The sequence below is a fragment of the Mercenaria mercenaria genome, chromosome 10 (assembly GCF_021730395.1).
Source record: "Mercenaria mercenaria strain notata chromosome 10, MADL_Memer_1, whole genome shotgun sequence".
NCBI lineage: Eukaryota > Metazoa > Mollusca > Bivalvia > Venerida > Veneridae > Mercenaria > Mercenaria mercenaria.
In genome coordinates this window covers 56,082,660-56,103,402 of record NC_069370.1, presented here as the reverse complement: position 1 = coordinate 56,103,402, position 20,743 = coordinate 56,082,660, and the positions used below count along the sequence as shown (strand labels likewise).

The 20,743-nt window shown below is 35.3% G+C and overlaps 1 protein-coding gene across 14 annotated transcripts in view; it reads right to left on the bottom strand.

The window, feature by feature from the left end:
• LOC123561495 (LIM and SH3 domain protein 1-like) overlaps window positions 1-19,185 on the bottom strand; it is a 49,678-nt gene extending 30,493 nt beyond the window's left edge. For 10 of the 14 annotated variants that reach the window (XM_053553135.1, XM_053553136.1, XM_045353905.2 and 7 more), the window contains exons 1-6: window positions 18,980-19,185; window positions 7,507-7,601; window positions 6,931-7,015; window positions 5,247-5,351; window positions 2,033-2,207; window positions 1,654-1,704 (exon numbers count right to left, since the gene is read on the bottom strand). In XM_053553135.1, the coding sequence (XP_053409110.1) occupies window positions 1,654-1,704; window positions 2,033-2,207; window positions 5,247-5,351; window positions 6,931-7,015; window positions 7,507-7,601; window positions 18,980-19,051 (583 nt within the window). In that variant the 5' untranslated portion in view covers window positions 19,052-19,185. Of the gene's footprint in view, window positions 1-28; window positions 59-1,653; window positions 1,705-2,032; window positions 2,208-5,246; window positions 5,352-6,930; window positions 7,016-7,506; window positions 7,602-18,979 lie in introns of all 14 variants that reach the window. The other 4 variants (XM_045353907.2, XM_045353920.2, XM_045353913.2 and 1 more) reach the window with 4 other exon arrangements.
• Between the last annotated feature and the right edge of the window lie 1,558 nt (window positions 19,186-20,743).

Here is a 20,743-nt window from a genome sequence, read left to right as displayed (position 1 = left end):
GCTTTACGCACGAGGCTTTTGTACATACCATCTTTAATGTTCCGAACAAGATTTTGTGCTATTGGAGACAGAAGATCATGGGAAGATATATAAGTTGACAAAGGATTTTTACTAATTCTTACTAATTCTTACTCTCAGTAACTACTTTCTAAATTCTAGACAATTATAATGCTGAGATTTAAATACATGTACTTGTATAGGTCCATGCTAAATATCTTTATATAGTTTAATTCAATCTGAAATTTCATAACTTTCAAAATCACTAATATTGATATCTAAATCCCATATTTTCTGTTCAAGTCCAGAAGCTGAAACAATACAGTACATCCACTGGACTCCAGTAAATTAATATCTTTGGTACTTTTAGATATGTAGTAACTAGGGAAAATTTGAGGTAGTAAAAATCCTTTATAACTGCTTGATCATATGAACCATGATGACAGTGAAAGTTGTATGTATCTGCATGTATGACTGGAAGCTGTTTTAGCCTTGACCTTAGAGTACAGTATAACACGAGAAAACTTTCAGAAACCTGTTTATGTTATTGGAAGCAAACTGTTAGACAAACAAGTAACTGTACATTAAGGCATGAAAAAGCAATATGTTAGCTAGAGCAACTTCATTTTTGAGCTATTACAATGATAAAAGTAGATGTATTACAAAATATACTATGTACAAAGTGTTAGAAGAATCTACATTAAAGCTTTTCTGAGAATTTTAACAATCCCAGAAAGCTTCACTTAATAATCTTTTCCGTAGTTTTGAACTTCTTAGACACTGTTTGTTCGTTTTCACTTGATTTAATGATTTTCTAACACTATTTCAGTCATGCAATGGCCATCAGTTATCCTAATCATGTTTCAGTACCAGTACAGACTTGTTCTCCATAAACGAACTCATCATTTTTCCTCATGACTCAGGAAGTAGAGTATGAGAAGGTACGTGATGACAAACTGTGTCTTCTGTCAAACTGTCACTGAGAACATACACCATGCTGAGGGATCAAGTCTACATCCTCTTGATTCATAGGGCTTTTTACCGAGCTAAACTTGTGGGCTCCTTTGGAATGAAAGTTTCTACGTGATGAATTAGTTTAGTGTTAGAAACACTATCAGACACTGCATTGTCTCAAAGCTGTAAAAAAAAACTGCTGTGAAATCAGACTAAAATTTTAAAATGTACAGTTACTTTAACCTATACCTGTAGTGTAGAATATGTAAATATATTAGCAATAATTAGGGCACAAGCTAGAACTTCAGCATATTCAGATGGTTTGAAAACAAAGTCAACAAATCACTTCCATAGGAAAGACTGTTTAAAGGCAGCCCACTTATTCACAACTAAAAAGTGGCAACCCTTCCTGACCCTGCAATTTTTCCTCTTTCTTTGATACCCCCTTTTCAAAATGTCTAAATATATTTTGCTTATATATTCTCCAAAGAATTATTGACAGAAGATGGAATTTTGAGACTAATTACTTTTGAGATGGTAAGGTAGAGTTTTTGAGATAGTAAAGTAGTGTTTTTGTTATGCTACTTTTCTAGCTTGAGCACTGTGTGTTTATATTTCAGACTTTGGAAGCTTATATAAAATAGTATTCTGTATGAAGATAAGAGATAAAAGATGCTATAGCCTTGTAAGTCAATCACGAACCTGCCCCAGAATCAGACGTTCGTCTCCCTGATGATTGGTTGCCGTACTGACCTACATTTCATGAATAATGATCCAACATGCAGTGTTAACATCTAATATATACTGTTCTTAGTTTATTAGAACACAAACCAGTAGAACAAAGTTAATCACAATAAAAATGTATCTTGCAATTAAACTGAAATATTCACGTTAAAAAAAATTACAATAGATTTATTCAAAGTAGAGTCTTAAACTTAACTGTATACACATACTGACATATCAATATCCAGCCAGCATTAGCAATTACAGCTGACCTCATAGAACTTTGTTTTGAGAATGAATAATTATGAGCAATAATAAAATTCCCAGGTATCTCATCCAAAAATTTTGGTGTAGTTACCTTCAACTTGTTCTGCTGGCCTTGCCATCTCCATCTGGGTTCTTCTTTCTCTGTCACCATGGTAACTGACATTGCTAATCACATCCATGTTGTGACGTACACGCTGGGTTTCCGGGTCATCGGCAACAGTGATTTTCTTACCCTTCTGTTTCTCATACTCTGCATGATATTTGATCTGAAATGGAAAAAAACAATGTACATGTAAACAGGTAATTTACCCGGCAAATTTACACATGTCAGCATATCAGTTTAATTTTCGCATCAGGTTTAAAAGAAGCCCAAGTTATGCTGATCTTGTAACCAAGGAGAACTCCTGACATGCTTACTTTTCACATGCTCACTGAATCTCAAATCCATGTTGACAGTATACTCATGTTGACATTATATCATGAAATAGGACCTATCCGAAAAACATACAGTTTTGAGACTCTTGTACTAAAAACTAGTACTTATATACATGTAATCTGCTCATTTAAAACATTGAAGCAAACTGTAGAAGGCTTTGATCACTTTTACATAAAGGGGAGCTGTGGTCTAATGGTTAAGGTGTCTGCTGCTCAACCCAGAGGTCCTGGGTTCAAGACCCCCTTGGGGTCTTGACCACCCCTTCTCATCATGCTCATATGATACAAGTACTGATTTTTCCAGGAAGCTGGAAGGAGAGTGGTTCAAATAAGCTTGAAGCTTTCACCACAATCCAAAATAATACAATTTAAATATGCTTTTATTCTTTACAATTGTCATATCATTTGAAAACAACATGTCCTTTCAATTTAGCTCTCTCACTTCACATGTACTTACTGAGCTTCACTGTTAACTAAGCAACTGGGGAAGCAATAAAACAGATTTTAGTAAAGTATGAATAGTGTCTACAAGCCTGTTGGTAAACAAGAGGGCCATGAAGGCCCTGTATCGCTCACCTGACCTACTGACCTAATGATCATCAAGATTAACATTCTGACCAAGTTTCATTAAGATATGGTCATAAATGTGGCCTCTAAAGTGTTAACTAGCTTATCCTTTGATTTGACCCGGTGACCTAGTTTCTGATCCCACATGACCCAGATTCGAACCTGACCTAAAGATCATCAAGATTAACATTCTGACTAAGTTTCATGAAGATACATCATAAATGTGGCCTCTGGAGTATTTACAAGCTTTTCCTTCGAATTGACCTGGTGACCAAGTTTTTGACCCCACCAGACCCAGATTTGAACTTGATCTATAGATCATCAAGATAAATATTCTGACTAAGTTTCATTAAGATATGGTCATAAATATGGCCTACAGAGTGTTAACAAGCTTTTCCTTTGATTTGACCTGGTGACCTAGTTTTTGACTATACAAGACCCAGATTCAAACTGGACCTTGAGATCATCAAGATTAACATTCTGACCAAGTTTCATGAAGATACAGTCATAAATGTGGCCTTTACAGTGTTAACAAACTTTTCCTTTGATCTGACCTGGTGACCTAGTTTTTTACCCCAGATAACCCAATATCAAATTCCTCCAAGATTTTATTGAGGGTAACATTCTGACCAAGTTTCATTCAGACTGGGCCAAAATTGTGACCTCTAGAGTGTTAACAAGCTTTTCCTCTGATCTGACCTGGTAACCTAGTTTTTGACCCCAGATGACCCAATATCGAACTTGTCCAAGATTTTATTGAGGGTAACATTCTGACCAAGTTTCATTTAGATTGGGCCAAAATTGTGACTCTGGAGTGTAACAACTTCCTCTGATTACCTGTGACTAGTTTGATCCAATGACCCCAAAATCGAACTTGTCCAAGATTAATGAGGGTAACACTTTGACCGTTTCATTATGATTAGGCCAAAATTGTGACCTCTAGAGTGTTAACAGTCAAATTGTTGACGACGGCCGGACGACAGACATAGGGCAATCACAAAAGCTCACCTAGAGCACTTCATGCTCAGGTGAGCTAAAAAACATTAACAAACCAGTGAGAAGTAAACTAGAATATTCTGTGACCGTGACAATGATCATGATGCTCATATGCCCCTGATCTGTAATGATGTTTTGCCACTTTTGTGGAAAAAGAAGTTTGTTTGGGTCATACATATTTTCTTCTCGATCAGTAAGATTTTGCTTCATCTCCATGAGCAACAAAATTTATTCTGACACTTGAACAAATCACCTTTTGGATCTTGAACACTTCCTCGCCCTTAAGTACTTCAGTAAATGCTTTGGTATCTTTGACTATCATACAATCTCTTCCTTCTAATGGTCTATACATGTATATACTGACATTGAACTGGCACACTAGGCTATTAACATCAGTTCTATATCTGGAGAGATCTTTTGAGTTTAAAACTGCCACTAATATTTTCTTAGTTTTAATTCTTTATTTTAAATTTTTTGTTTCAAAAACTCTCACATTTTTAAATACACGCGATACTGACTCCTATACTTTTGACCAGCAGTTGTTGTGCACAGTAAATTCAGCCCTTACAGCTCATTTTCAAATTAATGCCTAGTTTTATTTACAAGTGAGCAAAACTGTTTAAAGAGTTAAGGCCAAGTAGGCTAAAACCCATTTTAGTCACAGTGTTGCAGATGTAGTAACAAATTGTACACAATGTTTTTAGCTCATATTTAACATATCTGCATATTTTCTGGGTATTTTGCACAAATCAAAACTCTATGACTGAAAACTTTTTTTTCTACAAGCTTATATATTCAAAATCGGAGAGTTCAAAATTCGGATAAAAATTATCTGAACTACAGAAATATATTTAACATTTACATTACCAAAATTTTCAAAGTACTTATGAAAAGTTGTGCTTACTCTGGAAACAAGGTATTTAAATGGAAAATATAATATATAGGTGAAATTATCAATAAAATGAATGTGGTATTCATAACATGCCAAATAATACACCAGTTTTTGGCACAAATTCTTCAATATGATGTGACTTCTTAACACATTCAGCTACTACTGGGAAAAATGTCACCCTAAAGAAAGCTTGGGTCCAAGCTCAATTCTGAAGCATATAGTAAAGTAAACAGGAAAGTCTGCACTTTTAGAAAAGTAGTAATAATTCAACATATATAAAAACAAAACTAGCTGCAAATCATTTATAATGACACTCAGCTTTGCCTTGGTTAACACTGTGACAAGGGTGTGGAGCCACACTAACAAAAAGAACAGATCGGCAGCAGTAAAAACCAACACGGCAGCAAGCCATTACCATACTGATATTTTGGGTGTTTCGGAGGTGCGCTCTCATCTCCGGTGTATCTGCTATCTGGTAACACCTAGACTTGTTCTCCTCAAATTCTTTGCGGTACTCTTTCTGTCAAATTTACCAACCATTTGTCACATATGTTATAGTTATCATATACCCTTATCTTATGAGAGATAAAAATGCATTTTTCCCACCTTCATTGAAAACTGAAGCATTAATCATAGATCAATTCAGTTTTTTGGTGACAGAACAGCAGGACCTACCTTCTAAGCTTGGCATTGAGCTAACAAGAAAAGCCATCTTGAGGTCACAAGACTGATCCCTATAAAATGTTTTCTAATAACTTTTACATAGGAGAAATCATCATCAACAATTTGACCACCAACCTTGAATCTTTGGTTCATGTAGAAAAGTTGTCAACTACCTCATAATGGTACAACATCAAGGACCACTGCCAAATGACGGCTGTATTTGAAATACTGACAGATGGCATTTTATAAATCAATCAACTGAACAGACAAATCTGTTATACCATAACATAATATGAGCCACACCATGAGAAAACCAACACAGTGCGTTTGCGACCAGCATCCCCGCAGTCTGTTCAGGATCCATACTGTTTGCTTTCAAACCATATTGCAATTAGATAAACCGTTAGCAAACAGCATGGATCCTGACAAAACTTCACGGATGTGCAGGCTGGTCTGGATCCATGCTGGTCGCAAACGCACTATGTTGGTTTTCTCATGGTGCGGCTCATATCTCCAGACTAATGAATGAGACAAGCTGAGATAACCATTTGTATACCTTCTCCTTATAAATCTGTCTTCCAATATTTCATTGAATTTAGAGCAGTGCTCTAGAAACTAAATTAACAAAATGCATTACACTTTGTTGTAAACCCTTGCATTAGCTCTGATCAGAAATGGCTACATACAATAGCCACATGCCAATGTGACATTTTGCCTCCATTGATTTTGACAAACCTGCCAAACACTGAATTCCCATGCCAGTTATCTAAAATAATTGTTTATTAAAGTAGATCATGTCCTAGATGGAAATTACATTCAAGTATTTTCCACATAAATCCTGCAATTTCTACATTCGTTTTATTTTACTAGAAATTGTTTAATCCTTTCTACGAAGAGCATTCATATACATATATAACCAAAGAAATATTGAATTAATCATAAATCCTGAGAGCATCATTTCCAAATACTTAAGAAATACTTCACTTTCAACCTTCAGTCTTAACTTAGTTAAGTTCTCTTCATTTCATTCAAGGAACTACATTGATAAAACCCTAGAACAAACGACTGACATGCCATTTCTTGTACCTTGCCAATATCTGTACTTTTATAGAACACTATAAAACACTGAGATCAGGCCTTGGATTCTGATAAAAATGAGAAGCATGAAAAGTTACTTTTGTAAGCCTAAAATGTCTGTTATTAAAACAGCCATATATAAAGTGAAATTTTATCAGCCAAAAGTCTGAAATTAGGACTAGGCCTGAAAATTCCCAGGCCAATGAGATGGTTGCAAAGCTCACCAAACTGTGCTCCGAGTTGTCTATAGATAAAAGTTTTCTTTCAAACTTTAATTCAAATGTTGTGAATTTTACTGAAATATGAAAGGCCTGTGTGTTTGAGCTATGTTTTGCTCTCTGTGCTACAGGTTTACTTACATTACTCTGTATTTTTGTGTTTTCAGCTATTCTTCTACTTTCAGGAGTATCTGCTACTGCTGTGTGCTTTGTCTGTGGGTAATGGCTGAAATTGTAAGAGATCATGCAAAATGAAATAAACAAACAGAATGAATATAGTGTAGTGCTCAGTAAATGGAACAGGACAAGGTGATACCTGACCGTTTTCCGTTTAAAGACACACATATTTTGTATACAGTGTATAATTGATAATTCAGTATTGTGAAAATCATTAGTGGCAGCTAATGTTTTAGTATATCATTTTAATTCCAAGAAACAAGTTATACGAATATCCATGGAGAAATGAAATCTTGTAATTGTGCAATAACTGACTAAACTAGAAACCTGATCCTGGAAGTTGCGAAAAATGAACATACAAGGTTTTGATGCTCACCTACCAATATACATATTACCAGCAAAATGTCATTATATACCAACTAATACTGCCTATGCAAGCAGCAGCATCCTCAAATAGAAGCAAAATGCTACTGTTTTACACTTTAGGTGGGTGGGAGGCGGGGTATATGGATCGAAAGAATGCTTGACATGTATACTCACGCATTGCAGTATGGCAATTTTTCGTATCCCTTGTAGTTTTTCATGTTGAGTGTCATATTGCATACCTGGCATTTGAAACATCCTTTGTGCCATGTCTGAAATCATAAAACAGAGGGAGTTGAACAAATCATTAATGTTAGAAATAGTTTTAATGTTTGAGAGAATCATGGAAGGGAAGTTCTGAGGCCACTCACTACCCTAATACCCTGATAATATATTTATATATATTTAATCTTTATTATAGTCTCAATTACATACAATATAATAATACACAAAACAGAAATATGTACATGTCAAACATACTTGATAATAAAATCTGGTAATTCATTAAAACAAAACAGGAATTATTATGTCTTACTAAAGAATATAAATATGTTCAACTGAATGTCTCTGTCAATAAACAAGAGCTGTCAGTGGACAGCGTGCTCGACTATTCTCAGTGCTTGATAGTATAATATAAGCAATGAGTAAAACTTTAACATTACAATAAGCATATTCTAAGTCAGAAAGGGGCCATAATTCAGTCAAAATCCTTGACAGAGTTGCCTCCTCCTTTTTAAAGACTGGGGTCATGATGTTAAACAAGTATGCAAAATATGAAAGCAATATATCTCAATGGACTTGGAAAATATTTGGGGTGGTACGCAAACTTTAACATTTATTCTAAGTCGAAAAGGGGCCATAATTCAGTCAAAATGCTTGATAGAGTTGCCTCCTCTTTTTTACAGACTGGAGTCATGATGGTAAAGTATGCAAAATATGAAAGCAACATCTCAATGGACTTGGAAATATTTGGGGTGGTACGCAAACTTTAACATTTGTGTGATGCTCACGCCGACTCCGGGGCGAGTAGGATAGCTCCCCTATTCTTCGAACAGTCAAGCTAAAAAAGGTATATGATGGCTGTTCAATGTCTGGGAGTATAATTCTTTGTTACTATTAAATCTTATTTTACTAATCCAAACACAGTCACCTGATCAATGATAAAACATCATATTGACTTGCTGGTGGACCTTATTAACTGTAACAAACATGGTGGAGTAACCACAGAGGAGTTAAAGCAGCAAAGTTTGATAAATACTGATTAGGTTCTTTCGATACAAGGATTTATCAACCTAGGAAAGTGACATCAAGCTTGGGCTACATCCATTGTTTTATTTCTCTTTCAAAGATCAGCCTGCCCGCTTAGCTCAATAGGGAGAGCGCAGATCTACAGATCGCATGGCCGTATGATCCCCAGGCGAGACGTATGTTCTCCATGACGATTTAATAACAGACATTGTGTGTGAAATCATATGTCCTCCACCTCTTGATTCATATGGGGAAGTTGGCGGTTACTTGCAGCAAGCAGGTTTGTACTGGTACAGAATCCAGGAACCCTGGTTAGGTTAATTGCCCATCGTTACATAACTGAAATACTGCTGAAAAACAGTGTAAACCCAAAACAATCAAACAAACTTTCCCAGATCAATAATGTAAATCCTTACAATATTATCTGACTGCACTGCAAGACAGTAAGTTGAATAATATCACTTTGTAAATCATGTCACACCAAAACATTGGTCTTTTGTCACATTAACTTTACTCTTGCAGCTTCTAGTGTTACAAACAAAGCTACTCAGCATGCATTATATTCATTATTTACATTTCAGTTACCGTATAAACACACAATGACTTAAAACTCATGAATGACTTCTATATTTAGATATAATCAACAGTACATATTAATCAGAACAAATTCAGGATGTATGTACCAGCAGCTTCAAGTGTCTACTTCATCACAACGCTTGCATTGTTTGAATTAATCAACTTAAGTTCTGTTTACTCTCAGTTTTAGTATGTATATATCAAGAGGGTAATAAAGAATTTCATCATTGTTTATAAACAACAACTCTTCTCAACTTTATTAAACATTTTTAAATGTGACACAAATTGATATCATAATATTATGCAAATTACAATGTTCGAAGAGCTCATACCCTCTTTCAATAGCCGGTAATTTCTTTCCTACATCTGAATTCAGTTTCTGAGTTAATTAACCTCTCAAGGACAGTAACCTGAGTGTCCTCTGAACACATGTCAGTCTGGTTGTTGCTGTATCAAGGTTACACTGTAAGACTTCAATCAGCCACGCTTCACTGTACATTATTGTTGTTTTCATGTTTGTTTTTTACTAGTGTCTATCAATGTCGATCTTTTGGCACAGTGAAGTAACAGCTGAAACTACCAATGATTTCTGCAACTACTGCAGGTGGGTGTAAAAATAGTTTCCATAGAAACTAAATATCTGCTACAGGTAACATTTCTACAATAGTGTACCTTTACTTCAGTAACACAATACTTAACAGCCTCCATAAACCATAACTTTCAACAATTTCATACCTTCGATTATCATAGAGAAATATTTGGCTGAAATGTTTGTAATTGTCATAAATTTTTAAGTACATATTTAGCTGTTTTAAAATGGTACATCAAATTACTGGGTTTGCTTTAGGTCTGAGTTACCAGCTATGTTTTGCAACTAAATTAATACAGGCATTTTCAATAGGGTATATCAGTCCTTAGCTAACCCCCCACCCCACCCCCGCCAAAAAACTTGTCAAAACAAAACATGTGTTCAGAAGTTTTTCCACACGTCATTACGTAAATAATAGGATTACAAATGCTGCAACTCATGCTTCAAGTATTGAGAATGAAAGGTGCAGTCTACAGGATGGAATTTGTTATTAAGATTTTCAAGTAGTATATACATGACTTCTATTACCATCTTGCTAATGAGCCATATGTTAGGTAATACCTCTAAATGTATCTTCTAATTGAAGAAATATGCTTTCATCATTTAATAGACAAAGTAAATAACTTATTACCTTCCCAGTCGGCTATATTCTGTGAACAAAAAATTCAGGAGGGACATATCAATTATATTGTCTGCAAATTGAAATAAAATTGGTAGTAAAACTAAGTTAACTTTATTGTGTCAATTTGGTCCAAAAAAAACCAAAACAGGTCTACATTACAGTTTTCAGGCCCTGTATTTCTATTGGAAAATACTGTGTTGTCGGACTAACATCACTATATAGATCGTATCTGAATGTGCTTAGGAAATGTACAACATGTAACAAAGCTGACTGTGTCATTCAACAACTAATGCAACTACCTACAGGTTTCATTCTTAACCCTTTTTATGCTGGACACGATTGATTCTGCATTTGCGACCAATGTAGATAATGATCAGCCTGCCCATGTGTGCAGTCTGATCATGATCTGCACTGTTCGTTATTCAGTCAGCATCTTTTAGTAAGCACCCCTATAACAGTTAATGGAACTGTCCAAACTGAAAGATGGACAAGTTCATTATAGAAATTCAGCAGGGTAAGATGTGTTAAAGTGTATGGAATACATCTACATTTTTATCTAAGACTGAAAAGAATGTATAGTCCTCAAACAAATTATGTGCACAATCTCATAAGTATATTTGTCAATTGTCATGCCATTTATTTCTATAATTGTGAAAACTTGGTGACCACAACAAAAATTTACATAAAAAGTTTAGTATCACAGCCTCAGGTCAGACTGTAACAAACATCTCACATGAGAAAAATGTCATCTCAAACATACTCTTCATAGTGGATACTCTTCATTTAATTATACAGGCATACTGGGGATTATTTTTCAATTAGCAAACTGCTCAATCAATTTCCCATTAAGCTGAAAACAACTATTAAAAGAAGATTAACAAAATTATTTAACAAAACAAAACAGTCTTTGTCCACTAATGGGACTTGTTTGAATTAAACCTAAAATAGATATAACCTAAAAAGAGCTTTATTTTTTTTTTTTTAGAAAAATGTATCTTGACAGCCACAAGTACCAATTACATTGTCTATAAAAATGTCATTAATGTAAACTAAATACACAAATTAATGTAAGATATTTCAGCCTCATTACACTTGAAAACTCCCCTTTCATCCCTCTTTATTTTGCAACTATACAAAATACATTTTTGTTAAATCACTTGAAATTCTAGTACTTTTCTCTGCAACTCACAAATTTTAGAATACTCTTAACCTTATGCTGGACACTATTGATTCTGCCTTTGCGACCAGTGTAGATTTTGATCAACCTGCACAACCATGCAGTCTGATTAAGATCTAAACTGTTCGCTATTCAGTCAGTATCTTTTTAGTTAGACTGGCATCAGTCGTTAGAGGCATAAAATCAATCCTCTCTGATAGCATTTTCTGAAAAAAATTACAATATCTCTAGCCTCTGTCTCTAACCTGAGATGAGCCTAGAGACAAAATGGTTTTCTGAGAAAATATCAGTGCCAGTATGAAGAAACAAATTAATATTATTACATATTATTTGATCACAACAGACTTTGTAAGTTTACTTTTTACTAAGCACCCCTTTTAACATCCAATGATAATGTCCAAATTGAAAGATGGACAAGTTCATAATTACAGAAATTTAGCAGGGTAAGGGTTAACATTCAAAAGCTGGTTAAGTCCAGTAACTCTCATCCTACCACTATCTCAACTTTCAAGGAAACTGAACATTTATGTTTATCAGGTAGACAGGTACCCCTTACCAAATCTTCAATCAAGATAATGTATTACTAATACAAGAACTATGCACCATGTATCATCAATCCATTTTAAATTTAATAAGAAGGTGATCCTGGCCTTAATAAATCACGCAGAAATCTAAAATTTATATGGTAAATGATACACACTTTTTCAAATCCATTTATCATTCTTCAATATACATGTATTAAAGAAATGTGCATGACAGTACCTAAGTTACATTATCACCTTGCATTACATTATCAGTTGTATACACAACAACTTAGCAAACCAAACAAACAAGTAAATTTAAGTTTAGCTGTTTATAACCACTTCAAGGAAAATCAAAGGAAACCAACCCAGGCCAGTCAATACTGGTGGCTTGTTTTTAAAATGTTATGCTGTTGTGCTGGTGCCCCCAAGCAGAGCAATAACACAACCGCATAAAAAATAATTTTTGTCATGTTTGCAACCTGCAAGCACAAAGACACAGCAGAAGCATTCAGGGCTTTCGGTAGGTTCTGAAACTCAAGAGTCATTGACTCTTCAGCCTAAATTTTCAAGAGTCAAAATCAGATTTTCAAGAGTCAGTGTCAGATTTTCAAGAGTCAAGATTCAAGATCAGCTTTTCAGAGGTCAAGCTATACTTTTATTAATGCAACTCTCATAGATATTATCTAAAACAAGTACATTAGTCATTACAGATTTTTTTCAGCAAATTCATAATTTAGTTGTCTAATTTTGCACATTGCCTAGAAATGCATGGGTTTGGTGTTTTACTTTATTCTTGGCAAATTCTTCTAAATTAGAACTAAGAGTGATCATATTTTTCTTAAATGCAGACTTTTTATTGTCTTTTTATTTAGATTGTACTAGAAAAATCTAAAGAAATGATAAAAATGTCCGAAAATGGCGGTCGCGAAAACGAGTGACATATACGGAAAACGAAAGTAAACATTAAAAATTCTTTCTAAAATACCTGTTTTAAATTTCATTTTTGTCACCATACCACGTATAATTTCTGCTTATTTAAAGCATTTTTTTTTTTGGCCCAAACAAAACCTCGGCAATGATAATGAATTTATTATAGACCGTGACGGCCGACCGGCTCATGTAATCGTGTCAAGCATACAAAATAATTACCAAGAAGTACAAACATGTTAATCTTGGGCTGCATTGTTTACCAATTAACATTTACACATTGATCAATAAACACCTTTGATAATGACGGGTCATTATTGTACTCAATACAAACCGGGAGATGATTACGTGTCAGTCGGCGAATGGCGTGACTGACATCTGTCAGTAGCTTATTAACATACTACGCTCCGCCTATTGCCATACTTCCGTTTGTGCTGGCAACAATATTGAAATTCACTGAGATTTTGATTGATACGGGGCAGTACTTTCTAACTCCAGACGCATCAAAGTAAATTTCTGCGAGTCAAGCCAACGCACTGGGCGTATTTTATGCGGGTCAAATACAAGTTTTTCTCTATTTTCGCGGGTCAAAACCCGGGACCTCGGGTCAACCGAACGCCCTAGCATTTTTTCTGTTGCGTGGTCTCCTTTATGTTGGTCGGGCCGCCAGACAACATCACAGGGACACAACATTACAAAGTTGCTTAAATTATTTACAGTACACTTTTAGACAAATTTGCCAATGATACCTCCATGTGTCTGTAAGTCTCACTACACAGCCAAGCCTACTAATGACCAACCACTAAATTAATGACTGATCTAAAAATTATATGTCCTTCTTCATTTTTTTCAAACATACAGAAAGGTTGGTTCTCAAATTTCACTGCCAATTACCTCATTTTAACCTTTAGCCTGCTGGTGGCAAGTAGTTTTGCTTTTGCGACCGGTGCAGACCAAAATCAGCCTGTATGCTGTGTTTTCTATAAAGTGTGTGTGTGTTCGGGTTTCAACAATTTTTCAGTCATATAAACGACGGTGTCTACTTGTAGCAGTGAGCACAATGCCCAACTTTATAGTGCTGCCTCACTGGAATATCACGCCGTAGGCACGTGACATGATGCCCAACCCAGTCACATTATACTGACACCGGGCTGACCAGTCCTAGCACTACCCTCCTAATGCTGAGTGCCAATCAAGGAAGCTCAGTGACTTTTTTTGCCCTTTTGGTAAAAGGTCTGGTACCGGATAAATTGGGAAAAATAGCGGGGTTTTTACTCAGATTGGGAATTTTTATAGTTAATTAATAACATCATTTAGAATGCTTCTTCATTTATTTCCATATAAATAGCATCAAACAAACTGTTTAAATGGTTAAATCATGGTGAATGTCAATGTAACTAAGTTTTCCTTCTGTAATCATCAAAATGCAAACTTAATTTGGTCATTTGGGGAATTTTTGGATGATAATTGGGAAAAAAGATTACATTTTTCAATTGGGAAAAGGTCCTTTTAGGAGTACTTTATAAAGAAGGAAAAAAATCGCTGAAGCTGCTAGTATTATTTTTTACGTCTTTGGTATGACGCGGCCGGGGATCGAACCCACGACCTCCCACACTCGAAGCGGACGCTCTACCACTAGGTTACCGAGGCGGTTGTTTTCTATAAAACAATGTTCTTTTAATATAAAAAAAAAATTGTATGGTAACAAAGATCAATTTATTGATTACTAAGTTGTTCAACATTTTTTCTACACAATTTATTAATCTATTATCAGGGTTCTCGGAAACGCCAAAATCGGCGTCCCTGTACGCATAATTGGTCCCGGAATACGCGTGTTTATTGCAGCTTGGGAGTTCCCGAACGCACGTTTCTGCAGTGAGACGCAACACAGAGGTCTGTGTTTTGACGAAACGTAAGTCTGTCCGTCAGTCTAGTCAGTAGTTGGGACTGCAACTTTTTCAGCTTTGAGAGTCCCAGGACTGCAACTTGAAATTGCTAGTGAGAACCCTGATTATTATAAAGTGTTAATATCTACAGACGTTTTTTGTCATGTCCATCAATTAAGTTTCATTTTTTAGTATTACCCCTTTAAATGCTATATAGATCAAAGACATTTGCCACAGTGGTCATTTCTTTCCGAACAGAAACAGTCTCATTTTAGCATTTTGCGTATTCAGCATTTAAAAGGCTAATCATCAATATCATATTTATTAGTTCCATTTTAAATGAACAGAAAACTGTTGGAGATGTTTACACAGGAGTGACGGACAGACAGACTGATTGACAAACAGTTCATACACTATATGCCTACTGGTCTTCAACACTGGGAGCATAAAAATACGTGCAACTATTATTATACACAATCATACAAGTAACTACATGTGACCTACACAACATCTGAATCAATATTCTTAATTTGTGACTTCCTTTCCTAATTTCATAATCATAAGCAGTATTAGCTATAATTATTTGATTCTACTAGATCATCGGCATAGGGTTGTTTCGACATACCTTGGTGGGAATTCAAGGGCGCTACATTAGAGTGATCAACAAACCCTATCATTTGACTTTTAGTAACATGGATTACTATTATTGCACGGAACAGGAGAATTACAAGGCTAACTCTAATATTACTGCAGGGGAAATTTTAACTTTTTTATCCAGGGGCCAGCTGGGCTCCTAACTTTTCAAATTTAGGGGCCCAGCATACTGAAAGTGATTTTTTAACCCTACACGGCAAAGAAAATTGGTTTAAAAAGCTTTAAAAAAGCTTTTTGAGCTTCTGTATGTACACTGTTACTATATACTATGAGGAAATGAATATTTAAAAAAAAATAAATTAACTTCTTTTCTATTTTCCCCAAATTCAGCAACCAGGGATATAAATAAGCAGGGGCCCAGTAGCCCATGGGCCCTAGAATTTGGGCTGAGCCCCTAAATTATTGGAGAAAGTGCCCATATACCTAATAATAAACATTTATTTTTGACAGTCTGGGCCCTAGACCAGCTACCAGTCTGATAATAAGTTTTTTATTTACTAATGTATTTCCTTGTCAGATATCTTTCATTTATAGATAGCTCCCTGTTTATAGACTGCTCCCTTTTGAATATCTGGCTGTATTTAATATCAGACTAGTAAAAAGCGAATTTCTCTCTTACATTCGGCAGCAAGAAAAGGTAACCGTGTTATAACTATGAACGGAAGTAATTTAACATAAAATATGAGAAGAGGCTATGACTGGCAAATGTAAGGACTGATACCAGTCTATCTGGGCCCCTAAATAAAAATACCGTAATAATTCTCTTTATAGCCCATGCTCTAATAAACGCCTAGTCCAGACTTTTTGTAAAAATAACGGCCTTTTTTTCAGAAAAAAATAAAAAATACGATGTTATCTAATAAGTGCCCATCCTACGAATCTTAGACAATAATCCTACCTTTATCAGTTAAACAGCGACAGTGTACGAAATTCAGATTTGAATCCACTTGCCTGTTCGGGCTACCAGATAGGAAATTTTCCAAGCCCGACACCAATTTCACTAGCCTGAACTTTAACACCACCATAAAATACTTAAAATACTAAAATTTTTGCACCGTATAACATTTTGTTTCACAGACATCTATGCATGTTTGAAGGAATGAAAAAGACATACATGTTTGCCATGTTTTCGAACAATTTTAACTCTGAATAGTCCAATCCAGATCAGCATCGCCAGAGTCCAAAATCATCGCACATGACACTTATTGCCAAACGAAATCTAACCTCTAACGCCCGATTATTCAGGATCCGCACTCGCCAATTACTGCTACTCGGACTGTTGACAATTTGCAAGATGTCAAAATGAGTGCCGAATACACACACACATGTATGTACACTCACTGATAGCATAATTTAAGCTCCGTCTACTTCAGGTACACGGCGAGTGCACATAGGTAACAAGAATCAATGAAGTGTTGAAATTAATTGATAAAGCGTATTGATCCTGTTTACTGTCAAAAAAGGCGCCAATTATTAAATTATCGCAAGCAGTTGATTACCGAGCATGTGAAAAGTGCCCTGCAAGATTTTTTCATGCCAACTTTTAATTAGACCATTGTTTAGTGATCATACCGTAATTTCAACAAGAAACTTCACAAATTTCGAAAGCAAAAATAAGTTTAGAATGTCCGTTCACGAGTCTAATTACACCCGATGTCATATGCATATTTCCCAATCTTTAAAAAAATACTTTCAATGCAGTTTTTAATGATAAGTAGCATAATTATTTGAGGAACTATCTCTGATTTAGCTTAGTTGGCCAAGTAAACTAAGCAAAAACTACTTTCCGATGACATTCCGAAACTGTACCAGTATCCGGATAGTACATTTTGGATACATTTTTATAGAGTGTTATAGCACTGTTCTGTTATTAAAAATTAAATGAAATATTGAAGAAAAACCTAATCAAAATAACATGAATTTTGATAAATATTAGTTTACAATATGAGACTATATGACCTGAAACTGACATTTTTATTATGCTGTAACATGACATTTTTATTATGCTGTAACATGATCTTTGGATTATTGTTTTCTTAATTAGGTAAAGGTCTACGTATTACTAAATTAAAAAAAAATATAGTAAAAATATATATTATATGGACATGTTGGGACAGGACTCCTGTATTTTGGAAAAGGACCCTTCAAAATTTGGGCCCAAGGGTCCTGGGACTCTTGGGTTTTCAGGTCAAGTGGAACCCCTGAGTCACCTATATGTTCGAAAATAAATGTTGCATCAAGATTTTGAATGTTTGCTGGTGATTTGTCACTAATATTCGCCCATCCCTAACTTTTGAGCCGACCATGTTTCTAATAAAAGCCCTGGCTATAAATAAAATTATTACGGTAGCTAGTTTATATATATCCCTGGCAACATGTAATTTAATGCTACCTTGTTGAAACCTACACGTAGCATAATCTGACCCCTATCTGCATTTTACTGTTAGGAAAACGAAGACATTAAAAAATCCAAAAAAGTCATAAAATACTGGTCAGACCTACTTGCTCTAATAAGATTAAAATTAAACATTAATAACCATGTAGAAACTTCAAATGGGTTGAATATACTCATAATTTTAAACAAGAGACTTAAATCTTCAGAAATATGATGTAAACAGGTGCATCTACCCCAACACTGGTTTCAATACACAGCGGACTGCCCATGACACTAAATTGCAGAAAGGAAACACAAAATATACATTCAAAAATGTCATCAACGCAATTTTAATGCTTTAATGTCAACATTAATTCATTACCAGAGATGTAATCCTTACAAATACATTGTACATATACCAGAAAACAGATTTCATTGGGGATTTCCAAACAAAAATATGCAGAATAGGTTTGGACATGACAAAACAGCGACAGTCAAAAGATATCTCGCTGTCCCAGTACAGTTGACTTGAATTTCGCTCTTGGGTTAGATTCAAGCTAAGTTTGATGCTCCAAAGGGACAAATCGCTCACTAGCGAGAGGTATGTACCTGTAGATTTAAATAACGTTATAAATTAATTTAATGGATTACTTCTTATTCACATCCAGTTATCCTTAAAAGAGTTCTAAATCCTTGAGTCAGGATACTTTATAGCTGGTCTGTGGCTTCTAATTACAGTTACAAAATAATGTATTTAAACCACATTTGCTTTTCCTTGGTCAAATTTACTTGCAGCAATTGTATTGAGTTACATCCTTGTGATGTTGCAACAACAGGTGACAAAATAGTTGGTAAAATATTGCGTGTTACAACCCCGCCCATTTTTCAAATTTCAACGAGAACATTTGGCCTTCAAATCGAAACTGACTGAAATAAGTCAACTACTACATGCCCAATTTGTAAGTTAATCCATAAACAGATACATTTAGGTAAACGACATGACCTAATAAGGGCAATCAATCATTTACTGAACCCCTTTTCGGATAAACAGTGGTCATACAGAAGCAACAAACCTTGTCCAAACATTTCAGCTCCTCTGTAGGATAAACTGTTTTATTGCACCTTCCACACAATTTAGGTGGCATTGTCAATTTATTGTCCTAGCTATAAATGCACAAAAGTTCGCGATTCTGTTTGTTTTCAATTAAAAATAGGTTAAAATCTCGACTCCTGTTTGTAATGATCACCGGAAGTTAACCTCCATAATCACTTGAGCGTGAAATTTCATTCAGTAAGAACGCCGTGTGCAAAAGAAGCGCCAATTTTGATTTTTGTTGGAACGTAGATGGAACCACCTTATCTTTGTAACCATGTGTAAGTTAACTAACAGGGCTTTTTCATGAACAATATTCAATTGCAACTTTGTTTACAAGATCTAGAAATGAACTTTGTAGAGTTTTACGCCATTATAAAGGTCTTCGAGACAGAATATTTTTGAAAATCTAAAATAGAATCTAAAAGCAGGACAGCTAGAAGCTAGATCTAGATCTAGAAATCTAGATCTACCGTAAATCCATAGAGCTAGTAGGCTACACGGTGTACATAGATCTAGTAGCTTACAATCAAACCTTTTGGCGAAATTACCCTGCGCCCCCCCCCCCCCCCCCCCCCCCCCCCCCAGTTGTACCCAACCCAATGCTGAGGCACTCGTATGATTATTTCATTCTATTTTGTTTAAACTAGATCTAGAGCTATTTTCTTTCTTTTGTTTTTAAAATCAGTAGACCTAATAATTACACTATAGCATAGTTTATCGTACAAGCTTATGCGCCCGTTAGTTTATATTCCAGCTTATGGCTGTCGCTGTCAGTTGGTTCATGTTCAAGTCTTGTGAAAGAAGCGCAGACGTGGTCAAAAACTACCATTGGAGAAGGCCGCCTTTGGCATTCAGATACGTAGCTGGAGTGATTTTGTCATTACGCAGATCGTAAGCCAAGGTGGGGGTTCAGATTTTACTCGTTAAAATAGAGCTCGTTGAACGCATTTCGAGACAAAAAATGAGCCGTGATGACAACTTTAAACCGTGATGTTCATTTTTCTGAATCTTCTGATTTTAATGACTTGTGATTAGATTTATGTACTAGATATGCATTAAATTTCTTACCACTAGGTTAATTTCAATGAAAAATGTCAATAACAACTGACCATTGAGATGTTTAGGCCTACATCCGTTCAAACTACCAGTAGTACTACTTGCTAATAAAAATGAGTTTGACGATTTTTATGTAATAAATTGAAACACAATTTTGTCAACATTTCTGTGAGTTAGAGCTACATATTTTTTCAAAGTTTATTCCGGTTAATTTGTTTTATAACAAGCAGCGTATGTTATGAACTACGCAGCATGCTGTCAAGCAATTAAGCTCGAGTAAACCTTGATAAAGGTAAGTAAACTTGACCGGAACGTCGAAAACCGTGTTCCAAAATACGTATTACATATAATACAACTACGGTCAAAGTATACAATGAATGCCACAGACGCTTGTTAACATAGACACCCCCCCCCACCACTGCCAGTAGATCAACATGGCCTTAGTGTACATCTTGCCCAAGATACAAAACAAACCAGGCATAAATACATGTGACGAATGCCATTGGAGGTCGGGCTACACAATTACGGAGTCAAAATTCAGCATTTTAAAAATACCCAATTTTCTATTAAACTGTTTTATAGAGGCGTATTTTAAAATCTGAATCTCTGTTTACATTCAAAGCAGCTGATTGTGAATCCTTGGAGGAGTTAGGATCAAGTCGCAATGATTCCAAGCAGTCCAAGT